The sequence below is a fragment of the Podarcis cretensis genome (genome assembly GCF_951804945.1).
Source record: "Podarcis cretensis genome assembly, chromosome: 8".
NCBI lineage: Eukaryota > Metazoa > Chordata > Lepidosauria > Squamata > Lacertidae > Podarcis > Podarcis cretensis.
In genome coordinates this window covers 81,940,882-81,959,707 of record NC_137177.1, presented here as the reverse complement: position 1 = coordinate 81,959,707, position 18,826 = coordinate 81,940,882, and the positions used below count along the sequence as shown (strand labels likewise).

At 48.7% G+C, this 18,826-nt stretch overlaps 1 protein-coding gene across 15 annotated transcripts in view; it reads left to right on the top strand.

The window, feature by feature from the left end:
* Positions 1-18,826, top strand: part of HSPG2 (heparan sulfate proteoglycan 2) — a 240,738-nt gene that overhangs the window by 199,755 nt on the left and 22,157 nt on the right. For all 15 annotated transcript variants that reach the window (XM_079986616.1, XM_079986614.1, XM_079986613.1 and 12 more), the window contains 12 exons: positions 1,536-1,687; positions 2,666-2,804; positions 2,898-3,038; positions 4,317-4,451; positions 7,651-7,832; positions 8,332-8,524; positions 9,914-10,093; positions 12,793-13,053; positions 14,106-14,283; positions 15,947-16,044; positions 17,427-17,693; positions 17,777-17,892. In XM_079986616.1, coding sequence (XP_079842742.1) covers positions 1,536-1,687; positions 2,666-2,804; positions 2,898-3,038; positions 4,317-4,451; positions 7,651-7,832; positions 8,332-8,524; positions 9,914-10,093; positions 12,793-13,053; positions 14,106-14,283; positions 15,947-16,044; positions 17,427-17,693; positions 17,777-17,892 — 2,042 coding nt within the window. The remainder of the gene's footprint in view (positions 1-1,535; positions 1,688-2,665; positions 2,805-2,897; positions 3,039-4,316; positions 4,452-7,650; positions 7,833-8,331; positions 8,525-9,913; positions 10,094-12,792; positions 13,054-14,105; positions 14,284-15,946; positions 16,045-17,426; positions 17,694-17,776; positions 17,893-18,826) is intronic.

The window sequence follows — 18,826 nt, the reverse complement described above, 5'->3', positions numbered from 1 at the left end:
CCAGAGGAGAAAGGAGCAGAGGAGGAGGTGGAGCAAGGCTAGGGTCTTGAACTGGTGTCGAGGGGGAGGAGATTCAGATGGAGCTTCAGCGGTCTAGGGTTGAGACGTAGAGCTGCACGCCGCGGCTTTGAAATAGAAACTGAACCTTAATAAAGACTTTTGTATATAGTAAGAACTGGCGTTGGTCCTTTGCGAGCTGGGACCTTGGGCAGCTCTGACAATTATGAATGAGTTTAGAGATGGTGTTTAACACCAGTTAGATAAAATCAAATAAACAAGGAATATTCGGTGTTATGTTGAAGGGGATGCCAGGAATCCAGGAATTACGTTCACATGTGGTGGGGTGTAAATATGTAAAAAATAAATAAATGGCAAAGAGTGTTTAAGGAGAGAACAAAAATCACTGAGTTAAAGCTAACCGAAAGTCCAGAGGTAGCATTATTATCCATTTACGATGGGGTGGAAGGTTTGCAGGCTAGGAAGGACTTGCCCACAAATTTATTGCACGAAGGGGCAAGCAGAATATAAAATGGCAGAACAGTATAAAAAAGTTTGTGGGATATAGCTATTGATGATAAATTAATGTGTGCCGTTAAGGTAAGATGGGGACTATGCAGGAGAAATGACTTTGAGGAGATATGGAAGGTGTTTGTAGAATTTGTACTGTTAAAATGGAAAGGGGTCAAACCATCGTAAGTGGTGTTGAAATTCTGGGAGGTTGGATAGTTACAATGGAACAGCACACATTTTTATTCTTTTTTTATTTGTGATTATCACTTGGTCAAAATAAAAAAATATTATTATTTTTTAAAAAATTGAACATTACTACACATCACATTCAAAGCTGTTTCCTTTGGCCCTTTTGCTTATGTCTACCATTCAGAGTGGTCAGAAGATAGCCAGGTACTGGTAACAGCTGTTGGTTTTATGGCAAGGTAGCTGCCTCTCATCTGTGGTCAGGGAAGGCTTCTCCACGTTTGTAAAGGAGCCACATAGAAATAATTATATCCTATGAATTTCTTTCACTATTTTGTTTTGCTTGGTAAGAACGTGCAAAAATTATTTTTCATGCAATAGCTAGCATCGTAATTAATCAGCTGTGTCGGATTAATTACATTCAATAGTTGGATTTTGAATGCATGTGCAATTAATCGCTACTGCCTTGAATTTTATTGTGCTGTTATTTTCCTTACGCAGTGGTGTCTAAACTTTTTTCAAAGAGGGCCAGATTTGATGAAGTGGCCGAAGTTGTTGAGCTTCTTTTAGGATTGGAGTTGCTGAGGTGTTGTTTTTTTTTTTAGGATTTTACCCCAGGAAATAAACTGCCACAGATTAGCCCCGGATTAGCCCCCGAAACGGACTTTGAACATTTCTGCCTTAGCTGGTCGTTCAAACCACTCTTCTGAATTATGCTTTTTAGCGGGTAGGGTAGAGGGTACAAAGGGGAGAGTTTATGGAACCAAGGGAACCAAAACCAAAACAAAGTTTGGGAAGTGTTGATCTTAGACTCTTGCTTTCTCCCCACATTCTTGCAGCTTCGGACACGGTTTCCCCTCTGAAGATCGAGTCTTCGTCACCCTCCGCTGTTGAAGGGCAGACCTTGGATCTCACCTGCACTGCCCCAGGCCAGCCCCAGGCCATATTCACGTGGTACCGGCGAGAGGGACCCCTGCCTGTCGGCCACCGGGTAGGAAGACAGCCTGGGGGGAGGGCAGTGTCCAGGTTCATGTGGGGCACAAGCGCTGTGGGTAACAGGGAGCGTTGGCACCTTTCTTGGGCACGAGACGCCAGGAAGATGCTTGCAAAGAGAGAACTTGCCTTTAGCTGTGACTGCAGGAGGGTTGGACTCAATGGCCTCCTCCAAATCTACGATTCTATGCAAAACAACGAAGCACAGGGCGGAGGAATGGAGAAATTTCTAGAACAACAATGGGATATCAGCTCCGCCAAAGGCATGATGGAGAACAGCAACAACTGGAAAAAGATAGATACAGTGGTACCTTGGGTTACATACGCTTCGGGTTACAGACTCCGCTAACCCAGAAATAGTGCTTCAGGTTAAGAACTTTACTTCAGGATGAGAACAGAAATCGTGCTTCGGCGGCACAGCAGCAGCAGGAGGCCCCATTAGCTAAAGTGGTGTTTCAGGTTAAGTACGGACCTCCGGAACGAATTAAGTACTTAACTTGAGGTACCACTGTATAACATTTTATAAGGACAGGAAGAAACCCACGGACAGAATAATTGGCAAACACAGGAAGAACAAGGATATAGTTTCGAGTGCCTCACTTGTAAATTTATAAATCATTTTCATTTAATGCGACAACACAAATAGAAGTTATTAATATTGCAGTTGTTGTATAAGGGATTGTTATTCTGACTGGAATGTAGTTGAAATTAATAAGATTTTGGAACGCTGAAATAAAGAAAACCATCAATTCTAGCACACAGGGGGCCACCTAAATGATATAATTCGGCATTTGAACAATTGGTGTTAGTAAATTGGTATTGTTATAATGAGGCTATAATCGGAATGTAATTGAAAATTAATAAAAAATATTATTATTTTATAAATGGCGGGAGAGGGGGTAGGTCAAGGAGACATCAGGAGCCCCCTGTGATGTTCTTGTTTCATGCATCTCTCTCTCTCTCTTGGCACACACAGGTTGTCGGTGGTCGCCTTCGCCTGGTCCAGCTCACCCCAGCCGACTCCGGCGAGTACGTCTGCCGTGCGAGCGGTGGAGCTGTCCCGCAAGAGGCTTCCTTGGTGGTCTCTGTCCTCGCCAGCGCCAGCGCCGCCTCCCGTACGTCTAAGGTTCTGGGCTGGATGGGGGGCGGATAGGAGAGATGGGCGGTGTCTTCAGTGGGTCAGTCTCACCCTCGCTCCATCCCCGCAGGCCTCCAGAGTCCGGTCATCTCCATCGACCCCCACAGCACCGCTGTGCGCAAGGGAGCGGACATCTCCTTCAAGTGCCGGCTCCACGATGGCGCTCAGCCCGTCGAGATCTCTTGGAAGCTGCCCAACAACCAGTTGCCAGGTAATAATAATAATAATAATATTTTTTTATTTATAGCCTGCCCTCCCCAGCCAAGGCCGGGCTCAGGGCGGCTAACAAGCAATAATAAAAACAAGTTGAATGAGTACGACTTAAAAACAAAATTAAAATACAACATTAAAATATTAAAATATTAAAATGTAGCCTCATCGCAGGAGGAGAAGGAAAGGAAAAAAGAAAGAGAGGTAGGGAATCAGATTGGCTCCAAGCCAAAGGCCAGGCGGAACAACTCTGTCTTACAGGCCCTGCGGAAAGAAATCAGATCCTGCAGGGCCCTGGTCTCACGAGGCAGAGCGTTCCACCAGGCCGGAGCCAGTGTTGAGAAGGCCCTGGCTCTGGTTGAGGCTAATCTGACTTCCTTAGGGCCCGGGACCTCTAGGGTGTTGCTATTTATGGACCTTGAGGCTCTCCGTGGGGCATAGCAGGAGAGGCGGTCCTGTAGGTACAAGGGTCCGAGGCTGTGAAGGGCTAGGTAGGCGGGCTCGCGATGGCCACCTGGCCCTAGCGTCAGGTTGTAAGAAAGGAAGGAAGTGAAGGGGTGCGGGAAGCTCCTGTCAGCTGAGCAACTTTTGGAACGGGTCAGTAGAGCACCTTGCAGTCACTAAGAACTTGAACCTGAGCTTGCTTATTTCCTCCTCCCTCCTGGTGCATTTTCCTTTTGTGCAACACACACGTACATCCCCATGATCTCCCGACTTGAACCTCCTTTTTCTTTTTTCTAAAATTTATTTATTTGGTTTTTGAAATTAAGATTTTACAATTGTATAGCAACATACAGTATAAAAACAAGATTCCACAGAATCTCCTGGACTTCCCTCCTCCCCTTTGTGAGTCCTTTTATTAGTCCTTTCCTCCTGCATCTTTTATAATAATCCAGATCCTTTGCATCCCCATTATATCCAAAATCCACCATTAAACTACAAGTGTTATTCCAATCCCATTAACGTGTTTAGCTGTTTACAATGGCTTTTCGGATAGATTATAAGTTTCCCCCATTCCTTATTGGAATTTTGGTCTTCCTGTTTTCTAATTCTTCCGGTCATTTTTGCCATTTTTGCACAATCTGCCATTCTTCTCTGATGGGACTTTATCTTCTTTCCATCTCTGGGCTAATAGATATGGCAGCCGTGGTCACATACATAAATAGTCTTTTCTGCTCCTTTGGGATTTTGGCACCTAGAATTCTCAATTGATATATAAATGAATAACTAAAAAGGGACAGGCCTGGACAGAGCTCTCTCTCCCACTTCCCCACTACAGATAACGTGAAGATCAGCCCCAACGGGTCTGTGGTCACCATCTCCAACGCCCAGCCCCAGAACCAGGGGACTTACCGCTGCCTCGCCTCCAACCGATTTGGGATAGCCAACAGTGTGGTCAACCTGATGGTGCATGGTAAGTGAGCATGTGGAGCGGAGAAAACCCCTTGGTTCCTGGAAAATATCAGAGTACTATTACAATGACTTGATTTGTAGTGTCGCCTTAAGCCCAAAGGCTTACGCAGCACACAGAGCTGTTAGACAGTAATAGCTAAAAGTGTTCACACTATAAAGGTAAAGGTAAAGGTACCCCTGCCCGTACGGGCCAGTCTTGACAGACTCTGGGGTTGTGCGCCCATCTCACTTAAGAGGCCAGGGGCCAGCACTGTCCGCAGACACTTCCGGGTCACGTGGCCAGCGTGACATCGCTGCTCTGGCGAGCCAGAGCTGCACACGGAAACGCCGTTTACCTTCCCGCCGGTAAGCGGTCCCTATTTATCTACTTGCACCCGGAGGTGCTTTCGAACTGCTAGGTTGGCAGGCGCTGGGACCGAGCAGCGGGAGCGCACCCCGCCGCAGGGATTCGAACCGCCGACCTTTCGATCGGCAAGCCCTAGGCGCTGAGGCTTTAACCCACAGCGCCACCTGCGTCCCTCTTTCACACTATAAGCATCCTCAAAAAGGACACATTTTCCTCCAGGGGTGGCAGCTGGTAACCAGTGGAACTGCTGGCATAAGAGGCAGGGATACCCAAAAGTAGGCAGAGCCAGAGCCAGTCATTGGCTGAGCCACAGCCAATGAGAGGCAGAGCTGACTCATTCTCGTTTCCCCCCCCCCCCCAACCTCCTCCCAGCAAAGTTTTGCAAGGGCAGCACAGAGGCCAATTCAAGTTGCTGGAAGCTGCAGGAGGGGAGAGTTGCTCTTGAACTCAGGTCCTGCTTGTGGGTTTCCCTGCCCCTCCCGCCCCTGCCTGGCTGCCTATTTACAACCATTCCAGGGGGAGGCCCTGCCATTGGGCATAGAATCATAACCTCGTATTGTTGGAAGGGCCCCCCATGGTCATCTAGTTCTGCATTGCAGGAATCTCAGCTAAAGCAACTGTTACAGGAAAATCCTTGGGCTCACTTGGATTCCCATACAAAGACACCAGCCAAAAATATAAGAGCAAAACAGCAGCCTGTAGGCCTGATCTTTATTCAAAAGATGGTTGCAGCAGGACTTCCACCACCACATGGAAGAAGTAGGAAGAAGCCCAGAACACAAAGGATGGTTCCTTTTTCTTCTAAGTTTTCCTTTTTTACTCACAACACCCTTGGTGAAGCATTACACATACATCATATATACTGTTGCATTCCAAAAGCAAGGAAGGATTGGACCCTGATTACTAAAATACACACGAGGCTTGACCAGCAAGACTCTGGAAGGAGTGCCAGTAATAATCCTGTTCCCCCCTTGGCCCAGGTCGTTTTATTCACAAAAGAACTTCTTACACAGTGTCTGTAAGAACCAATCAGATTTCCTCTGAGCATTTCAAAAAACCCCAGGTGGGGTCAAAGTTAAAGTTAAAACTTGTTGTTGTTGTTGTTTAGTCGTTTAGTCGTGTCCGACTCTTCGTGACCCCATGGACCAGAGAACGCCAGGCACTCCTGTCTTCCCGCAGTTTGGTCAGACTCATGTTTGTAGCTTTGAGGACACTGTCCAACCATCTCGTCCTCTGTCGCCCCCTTCTCCTTGTGCCCTCCATCTTTCCCAACATCAGGGTCTTCTCCAGGGAGTCTTCTCTTCTCATGAGGTGGCCAAAGTACTGGAGCCTCAGCTTCACAATCTGTCCTTCCAGGGAGCACTCGGGGCTGATTTCCTTCAGAATGGAGAGGTTTGATCTTCTTGCAGTCCATGGGACTCTCAAGAGTCTCCTCAAAGCGCTAATTTGAGCATGCATACATTCCGGGGTAAATAAAACAGGACTAGAGGAATGCATTCAGCAAAACCCTGGAGGTCATAGACAGGCAGGAAAGGAAGGAAGGGTGGCAAGGAAAGATAGGTATCTTTATCACTTCCTATGTGAAACACTATTTCCTTGCCCTAAGATTAACAAAACCAAGGAAAGGTACCTACTATCTTTGTGACCCAGGATGCCTGGTGAACAACTGGCCTGTGTTTAGAATGCTGATACGTGCCTGTCAGGCAGAGAAATAGGACAGCGATGCAGAGGCGTGGATTGATCAGAAATCCTATCAAAATGGCTCAAACCCAGTCAGCGCAATGCTTTCATTGCTGACACAGATGGCTTGCTCCATATTTTTTATAATTCCTCATAGCAATCCCACCTGATCACTACATATACATCACAGCTAAGTCATAATGTGAAGGAAGGAGCCATCCTTTGTTCTGGGCTTCATCCTGTTTCTTCCATGTGGTGGGTGGAAGTCTTGTTGCAATAGTCTTTTGAATAAAGTTCAGGCTGCTGTTTTGCTCCTATATTCTTGGCTGGTGTCTTTGTTTGGCGGTCTGAGTGAACCCAAGGATTTTCCTATGACACATCCATGACAGATGGCCAGCTAGGTAAAAGGTAAAGGTCCCCCTGCCCATACGGGCCAGTCTTGACAGACTCTGGAGTTGTGCGCCCATCTCACTCAAGAGGCCAGGGGCCAGCGCTGTCCGGAGACACTTCCGGGTCAGGTGGCCAGCGTGACATCGCTGCTCTGGCCAGAGCCAGAGCCAGAGCCAGAGCCGCACACGGAAACGCCGTTTACCTTCCCGCTGGTAAGCGGTCCCTATTTATCTACTTGCACCCGGAGGTGCTTTCGAACTGCTAGGTTGGCAGGCGCTGGGACCGAGCAGCGGGAGCGCACCCCGCCGCAGGGATTCGAACCGCCGACCTTTCGATCGGCAAGCCCTAGGCGCTGAGGCTTTAACCCACAGCGCCACCTGCGTCCAGCTAACCTCTCCTTAAAAACCTCCCAAGGAAGGAGAGTCCACCACCTCGCGAGGGAGCCTGTTCCACTGTCAATCAGCTCTTACTGTCAGAAAGTTCTTCCTGATGTTTCGTTGGAATCTCCTTTCTCGCAACTTGAAGCCTTTGGTTTGAGTCCTACCCTCCAGAGCAAGAGGAAGCAGCCTGGCTTCCCCAAAAGAGCCTGCCTTCTTAGCCCGACCTCTGGGAGATACTAGAATTAGAAGCAGGAGCACCTCCTTGGAGAGAACGATGCCATTCCTGGGTGCCCAACTGGCATGGATGCCAGTGGAGACATTGCACACAGCTAAATGGAAGCCAGTCAGTCTGCTCTGCTCTGCTGTGGGGCAACTGCTCAAGGCTCTCCTCTCCCCACTCGCAGGGCCGCCGACCGTCTCGGTGGTGCCAAAGGGCCCCGTGCAATTGAAGGTGGGCAAATCCATCAGCCTGGACTGCCTGGGGGCAGGTGAGCCCCGGGCCCTGGTGCGCTGGAGCAAGGTGGGCGTCCGGCAGAAGGTGGAGCACCAGACAGTGATGCCGCTGGACAGCCGGGCTGTGCTGCAGGTGAGTTGCAGGTGACACATTGTCTGCAGGGCAAGGGAGCAGGAGGAGGGGCCTAGTATATATGCACTGGGGATATATGCGGAGCCTCCGGGATCAGGAACAACGTACCTTAGAGTGTCGGTTCCTGGGGGCTGGAAGCAAGCAGTGGGGAGGGTTCTGTTGCTGGTGGGCTTCCCAGAGGCATCTTGGTGGACCAGATGAGATGGCAATGGCTGCTAGCCACAATGGCTGTGCTCTGTGTCCACAGTTAGCAATGCTTCTGAATCCTGGTTGCTAGAAACTGCAGGAGGAGAGTTCTTCTTGTGCTCGAATCCTGCATCTGCTTGGCCACTGTGAGAACAGGGGGCTGGCCAAAATGAGCCCTTGGCCGGATCCAGCAAGTCTCTTATGTTCTTACGGGCCCAAAAAGGGGCATGTTTTTGGTCCAAAGGCAGCCGTGGCCCCCTTCCTCGATTTGAAACACACACACACACACACCCCGATACTGTTTCCGCTCCAGATCTCATCCGCGAAGCTTGAAGATGCTGGCACCTACGTCTGCATGGCGCAGAACCCCCTGGGGACGGCGGAAGCGCAGGTGGAATTGCTTGTGGAGGCCGTGCACGGGAGACCGGGCGCACCTGAGATTCATGCGAACCCGACGCAGACCGTAGTTGCCGGGCAGACGGCTCGGCTCCATTGTTCTGCCACAGGTAGGTGGGGGGGCTTTTTCAACCCAAGGTCTGCATTCCCTTGGAGGATTCTCTCTCCCCACCTTGGGGAGGGGAAGGAGCCTTCGTATTCCAATAGTGGCTGTGGTCAGAGACAACCAGTGGTCAGAGCAGCAGGTGGGACTCCGAGCCTTCGCATAGTCAATGGGCTTATTTCCTTTTAATTAAATGAGATTTGTATGCTGCTTAACTGTGAATGAAACCTCTGAGCAGTTTGCGAGGGACACAGAGCAGCGCACAGAAACATCTGGTAAAAAATCAGCCTTAGGAACAAGTGTACGTGGCAAGGAGACACAGAGGAGTCCTGATAAATAAAAGATTGGGACTGGAGTTTGTAACTTTAGACGAAACAAAAGAGAGAGGGGTTGTATTATATATAAAAGCCAAATTTGACCCAAAGCAATTATTTAAGGACAGGGGAAGAATAATTACAGTACAGGTAACAGTCCAAGGTGGTAAAATAGTAATAGACAGAATATATGCACCAAATGAGAGAAAATTGGAATTTTATAAAATGTTAGAAGAAAAACTATTTGAATACAGTGGTACCTAGGTTAAGTACTTAATTCGTTCCTGAGGTCTGTACTTAACCTGAAACTGTTCTTAACCTGAAGCACCACTTTAGCTAATGGGGCCTCCTGCTGCTGCCACGCTGCCGGAGCACGATTTCTGTTCTCATCCTCAAGCAAAGTTCTTAACCTGAAGCACTATTTATGGGTTAGCGGAGTCTGTACTTAACCCGAGGTACCACTGTATGGAGATTTAAACACCCACTGGACAGAGAATTCACGGTCTTCTCTGAACCACATCAGTGCAGTGGAAAATTGACTCGAGGTGGAAGTCTGGAGAATTATCAATATATGTCAAAAAAGTAGAGATATTACCGAGGACACTTTCGGATCATAAACCAGTATTACTTGAACTAAGAGGAGAAAAAAGCACTCCATTTAGATGGAGAATAAATGAAGGAATTTTAGATAATCAAATTATTTTCCAAAAATCAGAAAAAGCCCTGTTATAATTTTATACTAATAAAATCAAATAAAGCTATCTGTGGACAAACGCTGGCTCCCTCGGCCTGAAAGCCGAGATGAGTTCCGCAATCCCATAGTCGCCTTTGACTGGGCTTAACAATCCAGATATCCTTTACCTATTTTTTAACCCTTACACACTGCCTACCGCTAGCCACATCCTGTGTTTCAGGGCCAAGGCAAGGCAGGTTTCTTGGTTCTGGGTTTTTTCTGCTGTTCATGGAAGCATAGAATTGCATAGAGTTGGAATGGACCCAAAGGTAATCTCGTCTGACGTCTTGCAGTGCAGGAATCGCAGCTGACCCTAACCTGCAGCTAACCATTGCTCTCTCCTTCCCAGGCGACCCCTCTCCGACTATCCACTGGTCCAAGCTGAGGGCCCCCTTGCCCTGGCAGCATCAGATCGTGAACGACACCCTCGTCATCCCCCGGGCAGCCCAGCAGGACTCCGGGCAATACATCTGCAACGCCACCAACACCGCCGGCTTCACGGAGGCCTTCATCATGCTGGATGTGGAAGGTGAGGGAAGGAGCAGGCAAAGTTGGGGCATCCTGCTAAGGAACTGGCCCTGTTCCGAGCGCTGCATAATGCTCATCCCACATGGGTGAGAAGCCATTCTTGTAGTGTCGCAGCAGCACCCGAACTCTGGAACTCCCTGCCTGTTGACATCGGGCGGACACCTTCGCGGTACTCCTTTTGGTGCCTGCTAAAAAACTGCCAACCTAGCAGTTTGAAAGCACGTCAGATTGCAAGTAGATAAATAGGTACTGCTCTGGCGGGAAGGTAAACAGCATTTCCGTGCGCTGCTCTGGTTCGCCAGAAGCGGCTTAGTCCCGGAAGCTGTATGCCGGCTCCCTCAGCAAGTAAAGTGAGATGAGCGCCGCAACCCCAGAGTCGGTCACGACTGGACCTAATGGTCAGGGGTCCCTTTACCTTTACCTTTTAAAAACACTTATGTTTAGAAAATTGCCTATATGGATAAGTAGAACACTGCAGGTATATTAATCTGGTTTTTAATCTTACCATTGATTTTCATCCTTTTTATGTGTGTGTGTTCTTTTGAAAACGTTTTGAATTGTATATAACTGATAATTTGATTGTTTTATCCTTTTCTATTTTTTAAAATGTATATAAATTAATTAATAACCCCCCCAAAAAAAGAAAAGAATCCTGGGAACTGGGGGTGATTTATTTTTTTGAAGGGGTACAAAGAATTGTAACTCTGTGGGGGTGAGGATAAACTACTGCTCCCAGCCTTTTTTGCAGGGGTCGATGTGCTTTAAACGTGTGATTGTCATGTCAAAGAAGACCCATTTGAATTAATAAACCCAAGTTTACCATTATTTTATTAACTTCAGTGGTTCTGCTGTTGAGTAGAACGGGCGTTACTATTATTAGTAATATTTAAATAATTGTTTATACCTGTTTTTAACAGAAAATGTCATTTTTCATGGTGTCTTTTCTAAAGCGCTTTGAGGTTTTCTTCTTGCAATCAAGCGGCATATACATTTTTTGAACTGCAGCGCCTAGGGTACCCAAGAGCCCATATAGAGTCCTTATGTAGGTTCCCTATCAGTAAGAGACAATAACAGAGGCCAACCAGAGAATATTGAGAAGAAAAGCAGCTAGTAAGCCTGATCTTATGCGGCTGACGCTGTGGGTAAAACCTCAGCGCCTAGGGCTTGCCGATCGTCAGGTCGGCGGTTCGAATCCCCGCGGCGGGGTGCGCTCCCGTCTTTCGGTCCCAGCGCCTGCCAACCTAGCAGTTCGAAAGCACCCCCGGGTGCAAGTAGATAAATAGGGACCACTTACTAGCGGGAAGGTAAACGGTGTTTCCGTGTGCTGCACTGGCTCGCCAGATGCAGCTTGTCATGCTGGCCACGTGACCCGGAAGTGTCTTCGGACAGCGCTGGCCCCTGGCCTCTTAAGCGAGATGGGTGCGCAACCCCAGAGTCGGACACGACTGGCCTGTACGGGCAGGGGTACCTTTACCTTTACCTTTAAGCCTGATCTTTATTGAACTGTTGCAACAGGGTCCCCACTCACGACACACAGGAGGGAGGAGGAACCCAGAATATTGGTGTGCAAGCTCTTATATAGACTTTTGAAAATGCCCACCCTGTAGTCGAAGACCACCCCCCTGAAACGTCATACATACATCACAGAAGGAGGCAGTCTATAGCAGAAATTCTTTCTGCTGGTGTCAGGGAACTGGAGACAGAGAGGGAGGAAGGAATGGGAGGTTATCGGGAGAAAGCCCCTTTGATTAGCAGCTGTTTGTCTTCAGAAGAGAGAGAAGACAAAGGGGGGTCAGAGGGGGGTGAATCTGAGAGGGAGGAGGAACTTCCGAGGGCAAGTACCTCTCGTCACAGAGGAAGTAGGGGAGTTGGGCTTCGACGTTGGTTATGCTGGCCCCCGTGCTCGCTTCGGCAGCACATATACTAAAATTGGTTATGCTGGCCCCCCAAGCGGAAGGAAGTTAGTCGGGACAACTACCCACCATGATCGAGTCGCACTTTTGAACTGCTTGTAAATAATGTCAAGAAGCAATAAAGCCTTGTAAAATACGGCTGGATTCCCAGGCTCTTATCTCCCCTGAGTGCTCGCAACTCACTTCTGACAGCCAGATACCTGATAATGGTCACTGATTGCATTTTCTGGGCACTGGCCATTCTTTTCTGATGATAAATACTCAGTTTCTGAATATTGATAGTGTGCTCAGCTTAACAGATACTTGCCAGACTGTATTTGAAAAGGGAGGTGTAATCCCTACATTCCAAAGACAATTAGAAAGATTTTCCCATTCCCTTCTTCCTTGCAGAGAAATATTTGAGGTCACTGAAAGAGTCAAAATGGCTTTAGGACTGTTTTTCTGTACTGTTTTAGACATGTGGTTTATACATTTATGTATGTGTTTGCCTGGTGCATTTATGAACCTTTATTTTATATCTTAGACCTTATAATTCTCATAACACTGGTAGGAGACTCTTAATTGCTTTGTTCTGCTGATTCACAGCCAAAGCAAGGGAGGAAGCCGTTTCTCCGAAGCCTGGAGAAACCTCTTTGATCAAGCAATATATAAATTATATGAAATAAAAATAAAATTAGTGCTGGAGCCTGTCTGCAAAGAGGCGCCTGGAAACAATACCCTAAAGAAGAGCAGGGGGCTGTTTAACCCGGAGATCTTTCTTCTCTTCTCTCCCCCCTCCCCTTCCCAGCGCCGCCGTACGCCACCACCCTTCCGGACTCGGTGTCGGTGCAGGCGGGCGAGGTGGTGCAGCTGCAGTGCTTGGCTCATGGCACGCCCCCTCTGCGCTATGAGTGGACCAAGGCCAACAGCAGCCTCCCCGGGCACGCCACGGTGCGCGAGAGCGTCCTCCACATCAGCCCGGCCGCCCCCCACGATTCGGGCGCCTACCTCTGCCGCGTGAGCAACCGGGTGGGATCAGCCGAGGCCGTTGCCCACGTCCGAGTGCAAAGTGAGGACACGGTGAAGGTTGGGGGAAGGGTCAATGGTGGTGCAGCCAGGAGGGAAAGGATGGAGGCTGTGGACAAGGTGCTTGTCTGAAGGAAATCCTTTTTCACTCCGATCCGCGTAGGGCAGATCCACGCCATACATTCAACACACACTCAAATGCACATGGATTGTCCCAGAGAATCATGGGAGCTGTAGTTTCTTAAGGGTGCCACAAAGAACTGTTTTGTGGTGGGTGGGGGGGAGAAACCCCATGGCTCCCAAGAGGCCTACACTTGTGTAATGGCACTCTTCCCCAAATAAGTGCCGCGCAAGTCCTGTTGTGATGAAAACAGTTGTAAGCTTGCTATAAAGCCCAAAATGCAGGACCGCAATACTTCAAGGACTGCCTCTTTCCATGTGAACCTACCTGGACCCTGAGATCATCTTCTGAGGCCCTCCTTCGTGTGCCTCCTTCTTGAGAGGTCCAGAGGGTGGCAACACCAGAACGGGGCCTTCTCTGCAGTGGCTCCCTGTCTGTGGAATGTTCTCCCCAGGGAAGTTCACCTGGCGCCTTCATTAAACACCTTTAGGCACCAGGCAAAAATTCCTTTTTAACCAGGCCTTTTGTTGATCTGATTGACATCCTATAACATTTTCAAATGTGGCTGAAAATTAGTGAAATGTATAAACCTGAAATGCATATATATACAGTGGTACCTCAGGTTAAGTACTTAATTCGTTCTGGAGGTCCGTTCTTAACCTGAAACTGTTCTTAACCTGAAGCACCACTTTAGCTAATGGGGCCTCCTGCTACCGCCGCACCGCCGGAGCACAATTTCTGTTCTCATCCTGAAGCAAAGTTCTTAACCCGATGTACTATTTCTGGGTTAGCAGAGTCTGTAACCTGAAGCATATGTAACCTGAAGCATATGTAATCTGAGGTACCACTGCATATGAAATAAGCTGATTCCAGACTTGTGGAGCCACCATGGACAAGGCCCCTCTTTAGGCCCCTCTCGGTGTCTCTGGCAAGAGTTGGGCGCTTCATCCTGTCTTCTTCTTCTCCCCACACAGGTGCAGCTGGAGGACCTCTTTCCATCCAGGTCACCCCACGGAGAGACACAAAGGCTGTGGGGGGCACAGCAGAGTTTGCGTGTTCTGTTGTTTCCGGAGACCCTCGGGCACAGCTGGAGTGGTCCAGGGAGGATGGGGAGCTGCCTCCCCATCACAGCATCCGGAACGGCGTGCTTCGGTAAGGAGAACAGATGGTACTGAGCCCAATGGGCCAACGGGCCAATTCTGTACGAGGCAGAGTGCATCTGAGGGATGCCGTGGGAAGGGTGGAGGGTGAACAGGACTGAGGGGTGTGCCACTGTTGATGGACAGCTGAGCTAGACCAGAGTCCTTTTGGGAATTATAGGGACAGAATTACCCAAACTGTACAGAAACTTATTCGTGTATGCTACTACAGCGGCAAGAATGTTACTTGCCACCAAAATGGAAAGAAGCAGAAGTCCCAGCAAAGGAAAAATGGATAAAAAACTTATGCAATATGCAGAAATGGCAAAACTTTTTTTTTAATAACAATTTTTATTGGTTTTACAAAATCACACACTTAACACAATGAAATTTTGAAATAGAACAAGATTCTTCCAAATCTTAGGGCTTCCCTTCTCCATGGGTTCTTTAAATATCTTAAAAAGGTAAAGGTACCCCTGACGGTTAGGTCCAGTCGCAGACGACACTGGGGTTGTACGCTCATCTCGCTCTATAGGCAGAGGGAGCTGGCGTTTGTCCGCAGACAGCTTCCGGGTCATGTGGCCAGCATGACTAAGCCGCTTCTGGTGAACCAGAGCAGCGCACGGAAACGCCGTTTACCTTCCTACTGGAGCGGTCCCTATTTATCTACTTGCACTTTGACGTGCTTTCGAACTGCTAGGTTGGCAGGAGCAGGGACCGAGCAACAGGAGCTCACCCCGTGGTGGGGATTCGAACCGCCGACCTTCTGATCGGCAAGCCCTAGGTTCTGTGGTTTAGACCACAGCACCACCCGTGTCCCTTTTAAATATCTTAATCAGCTGCATATTATATTTCACCCGAATTATAGTCCTGCAATATATCCAAAGTCTTTGTAACATTTCAGGAGTTACGCAAAGCCTGACAAAGAGTTCAACTGTTTACAGTGCTCTTTCAAATACATTTAATATTTATCCCATTCTCTGTTGAAGTTTTGGTCCTCCTGATTCCTGATCCCCCCTCCCCAGTCAATCTAAACTTACCGGAAAAATAAGAAAACAAGACAACAAACACTTTATAAAAGAATGGAAATGGTTTATTGAATATTTACAGATAAATTGTAAACAGATGAGAACACCGGCAGGATTATTGTAATAACCTGCGGTTTTTATAAGATTATATGTTTAAAGAAGATGAATAAATGAACAAATTAAGTTAATTTGTATATGCAGGAGATATCAAAAATAAATTTAAAGAACCACAGAGAGAGGGGGAAGGAAGTCAAGTTTTGAAATGTCAAAATGATTGTAAAATTAAAGGTAAAGGTAAAGGTACCCCTGCCCGTACGGGCCAGTCTTGACAGACTCTGGGGTTGGTGCGCCCATCTCACTCAAGAGGCCGGGGGCCAGCGCTGTCCGGAGACACTTCCGGGTCACGTGGCCAGCGTGACATCGCTGCTCTGGCGAGCCAGAGCCGCACACGGAAATGCCGTTTACCTTCCCGCTGGTAAGCGGTCCCTATTTATCTACTTGCACCCGGGGGTGCTTTCGAACTGCTAGGTTGGCAGGCGGTTTTACACTAATTGTAAAATTAGTGAAGTGTATAAATCTGAAATGCATGAATAAATTTTTTAAAAAGAACTAGACCAGAGTCTAGTGACTCTCACTGCTTCCCTGCAGAATCGAGAAGCTGGATCGGGGGTGCCAAGGTGTCTACGTTTGCCGAGCCACCAGCTACTCCGAGGTGGCCGAGGACAGGACCACGCTGACCGTCCAGGGTGAGTCAGAGCGGGCAGCCACCGACTGAAAGGCCTTTGCTCTCTACTACTCCCTTAGAGGCAATGGCTCCCTGGAGTGCAGTCAATCTCTCCCTAACCCCACATGCAAGGTGGGGGGTAGCAGTCAGCCACTAAGCTGCAGAAAAATCCCAGCATCCCAGTTACTAGATTGCTGCTGTGCATTTTAAATACAGTCGTACCTTGGATCTCGAACGCCTTACAACTCGAACGTTTTGGCTCCCAAATGCCGCAAACCCGGAAGTGAGTGTTCTGGTTTGCGAACATTCTTTGGAACCTGAACATCCAATGCAGCTTCCGATTGGCTGCAGTAGCTTCCTGCAGCCAATCAGAAGCTGCGCCTTGGTTTCCGAACCTTTTGGAAGTCGAATGGAATTCCAGAAGGGATTCTGTTCGACTTCCAAGGTACCACTGTACATGCTGACAGAGCAACAGTGGTTCTGCTGGAAGAAAGGGGGTGGGGGCGACTCTTCCCCCTCCAGCTCTCCATCAGAGAAAAGCTGGTCTGCCATAGAATGCATTTCCCAGTCCTCATCTTCAGACCATTCCCTGACATCAGGCCATATTCCAGTTTATCTCCAAAGAAGAGGAAGGGAAGAGGTTTGGCAATGGGTCCATCCCCACAGTTGCCATCTTGGTGTGGAACTGAAGCAGGAATTCCCTGCGCTGCATAGCGAGGGGGGGGGGTCTTATAATCACAGATTCATAGAATTGTGAAGTTGGAAGGGACCCTGAGAGTCATCTAATTCAACCCCCCTGCAGTGCAGGAATCTGGACCACCTCCTGCTGGGAGAGAATGCTCTCACCCCCATGGGTGCCAGTCTATTTCCTAATAATAATAATAATAATAATAATAATAATAATTTATTATATATACCCTACCCATCTGGCTGGGTTTCCCCAACCACTCTGGGCGGCTCCCAATGAAATATTAAAAACACAATAAAATATCAAACATTAAAAGCTTATTTATGCAGCTGTTGTAATTTGGATATTATATTATATTTTATGTGAGGGAATCATTGGGAATTTTGATTATTATGTATATATGTTAAGTTTCAATAAAGATCTTTGAAAGGAAAAAAAAACTTCCCTAAACAGGGCTGCCTTCAGATGTCTTCTAAAGGTTGTATAGTTGTTTATTTCCTTGACATCTGACGGGAGGGCATTCCACACGATGGGCACCACCACTTGAGAAGGCCCCTGCCTGGTTCCCTGTAACCTCACTTCTTGCAGGGAGGGAACCGCCAGAAGGCCTTCAGAGCTGGACCTCTGTGTCCAGAGTGGTTGATGAGGATGGAGGTATACTGGGCTGAGACCTCGATGATCACCTGACCTCTCCCTGTCTGCCTCCCTCTCCTCAGCGCTGCCCAAGGTGATGATCAACATCCGGACATCGGTGCAGACCGTGCTGGTGGGCAACGCCGTGGAGTTCGAGTGCCTGGCCTTTGGGGACCCAAAGCCCCAGGTCACCTGGAGCAAGGTGGGCGGGCGGCTGCGCCCAGGGGTGCTGGCCAGCGGCAGCATGGTGAAGATTGAGCGCGTGGAGCAGGCGGACGCCGGGCAGTACCGCTGCACGGCCACCAACGACGTCGGCACGGTCCAGTCCCACGTCATCCTCCATGTCCAATGTAAGTACCAGCAGGGCGAATGCACCCCTCGTTTCTCTCTCCTCCCTCCAGGTTAGCAAACCTGCTTTCTCTCTCTCCTACAGCTGTGCCCCAGATTGCTGCCGCCCAGCCAGAAGTGAAAGAGGTCTCCGCTGGGTCTAAGGTGGTCTTCCCTTGCTCGGCTTCCGGTTTCCCTGTGCCAGATATCACCTGGACCAAGGTAACTCTCCAGAGGGGCAGCGAACCCTTCTGTGGACTTTGCCCACCAAGAAGGGCCCTGTGGCTGACAACGTGTGACGCCGTTGTCTATTTTATTTGTTGCGTTTAATTCCCTCCATTTCTCCTCCAAGGAGCTCGAAGGTGGCATGCATGGTTCCCTCCCCATTTTGTTCTCAAAACAAGGTCTGTTTAGGCTGCAAGGCAGTGACTAGCCCCCAAGGTCACCCAGTGGACAATTTGAACCCTGATCTTTTCCTGTCCTAGTCCCCCGACAACCCTGTGAGGTAGGTTAGGCTAAAAGAAGGTTGAAACCAAGTGAGAGTCATGGCTGAGGGGGGGATATGGACCCTAGTCTCCCAGGTCCTAGTCCAGAGATAACCACTGCACCACACCATCTTCATGTGCTTTGTGTAGTAGCTGGTGATCTCTTGTTGTTTTTTAAAAAATTTATGTAGCATAGTATCGGTTTGATCATATAACACTAATCCTGGCACAACTACACTGGCTTCCAATTAATTTCCGGGCCCCAATTCAAAGTGCTGGTTTTCGCCTATATACCCTTCATGGCTCTGGACCTCAATACCTCAAGGGCCGCCTCTTCCTACAGGAACCAACCAACACCCTTTAGTCATCCTCATCTGAGCCCCTTCTTTGTGTGCCTCCTCCCCGAGAGGTTTGGGCGGTGGCAACAAGAGAACAGGCCTTTTCTGTGATGGCTCCCTGACTGTGGAATGCTCTCTCCAGGGAGGCCTGCCTGGTGCCTTCATTGCATGTCTTTAGGCACCAGGCAGAAATATTCCTTTTTACCCAGGCCTATGGGGTCTAGGGGGACGCAGGTGGCGCTGTGGGTTAAAGCCTCAGCGCCTAGGGCTTGCCGATCGAAAGGTCGGCGGTTCGAATCCCTGCGGCGGGGTGCGCTCCCGCTGCTCGGTCCC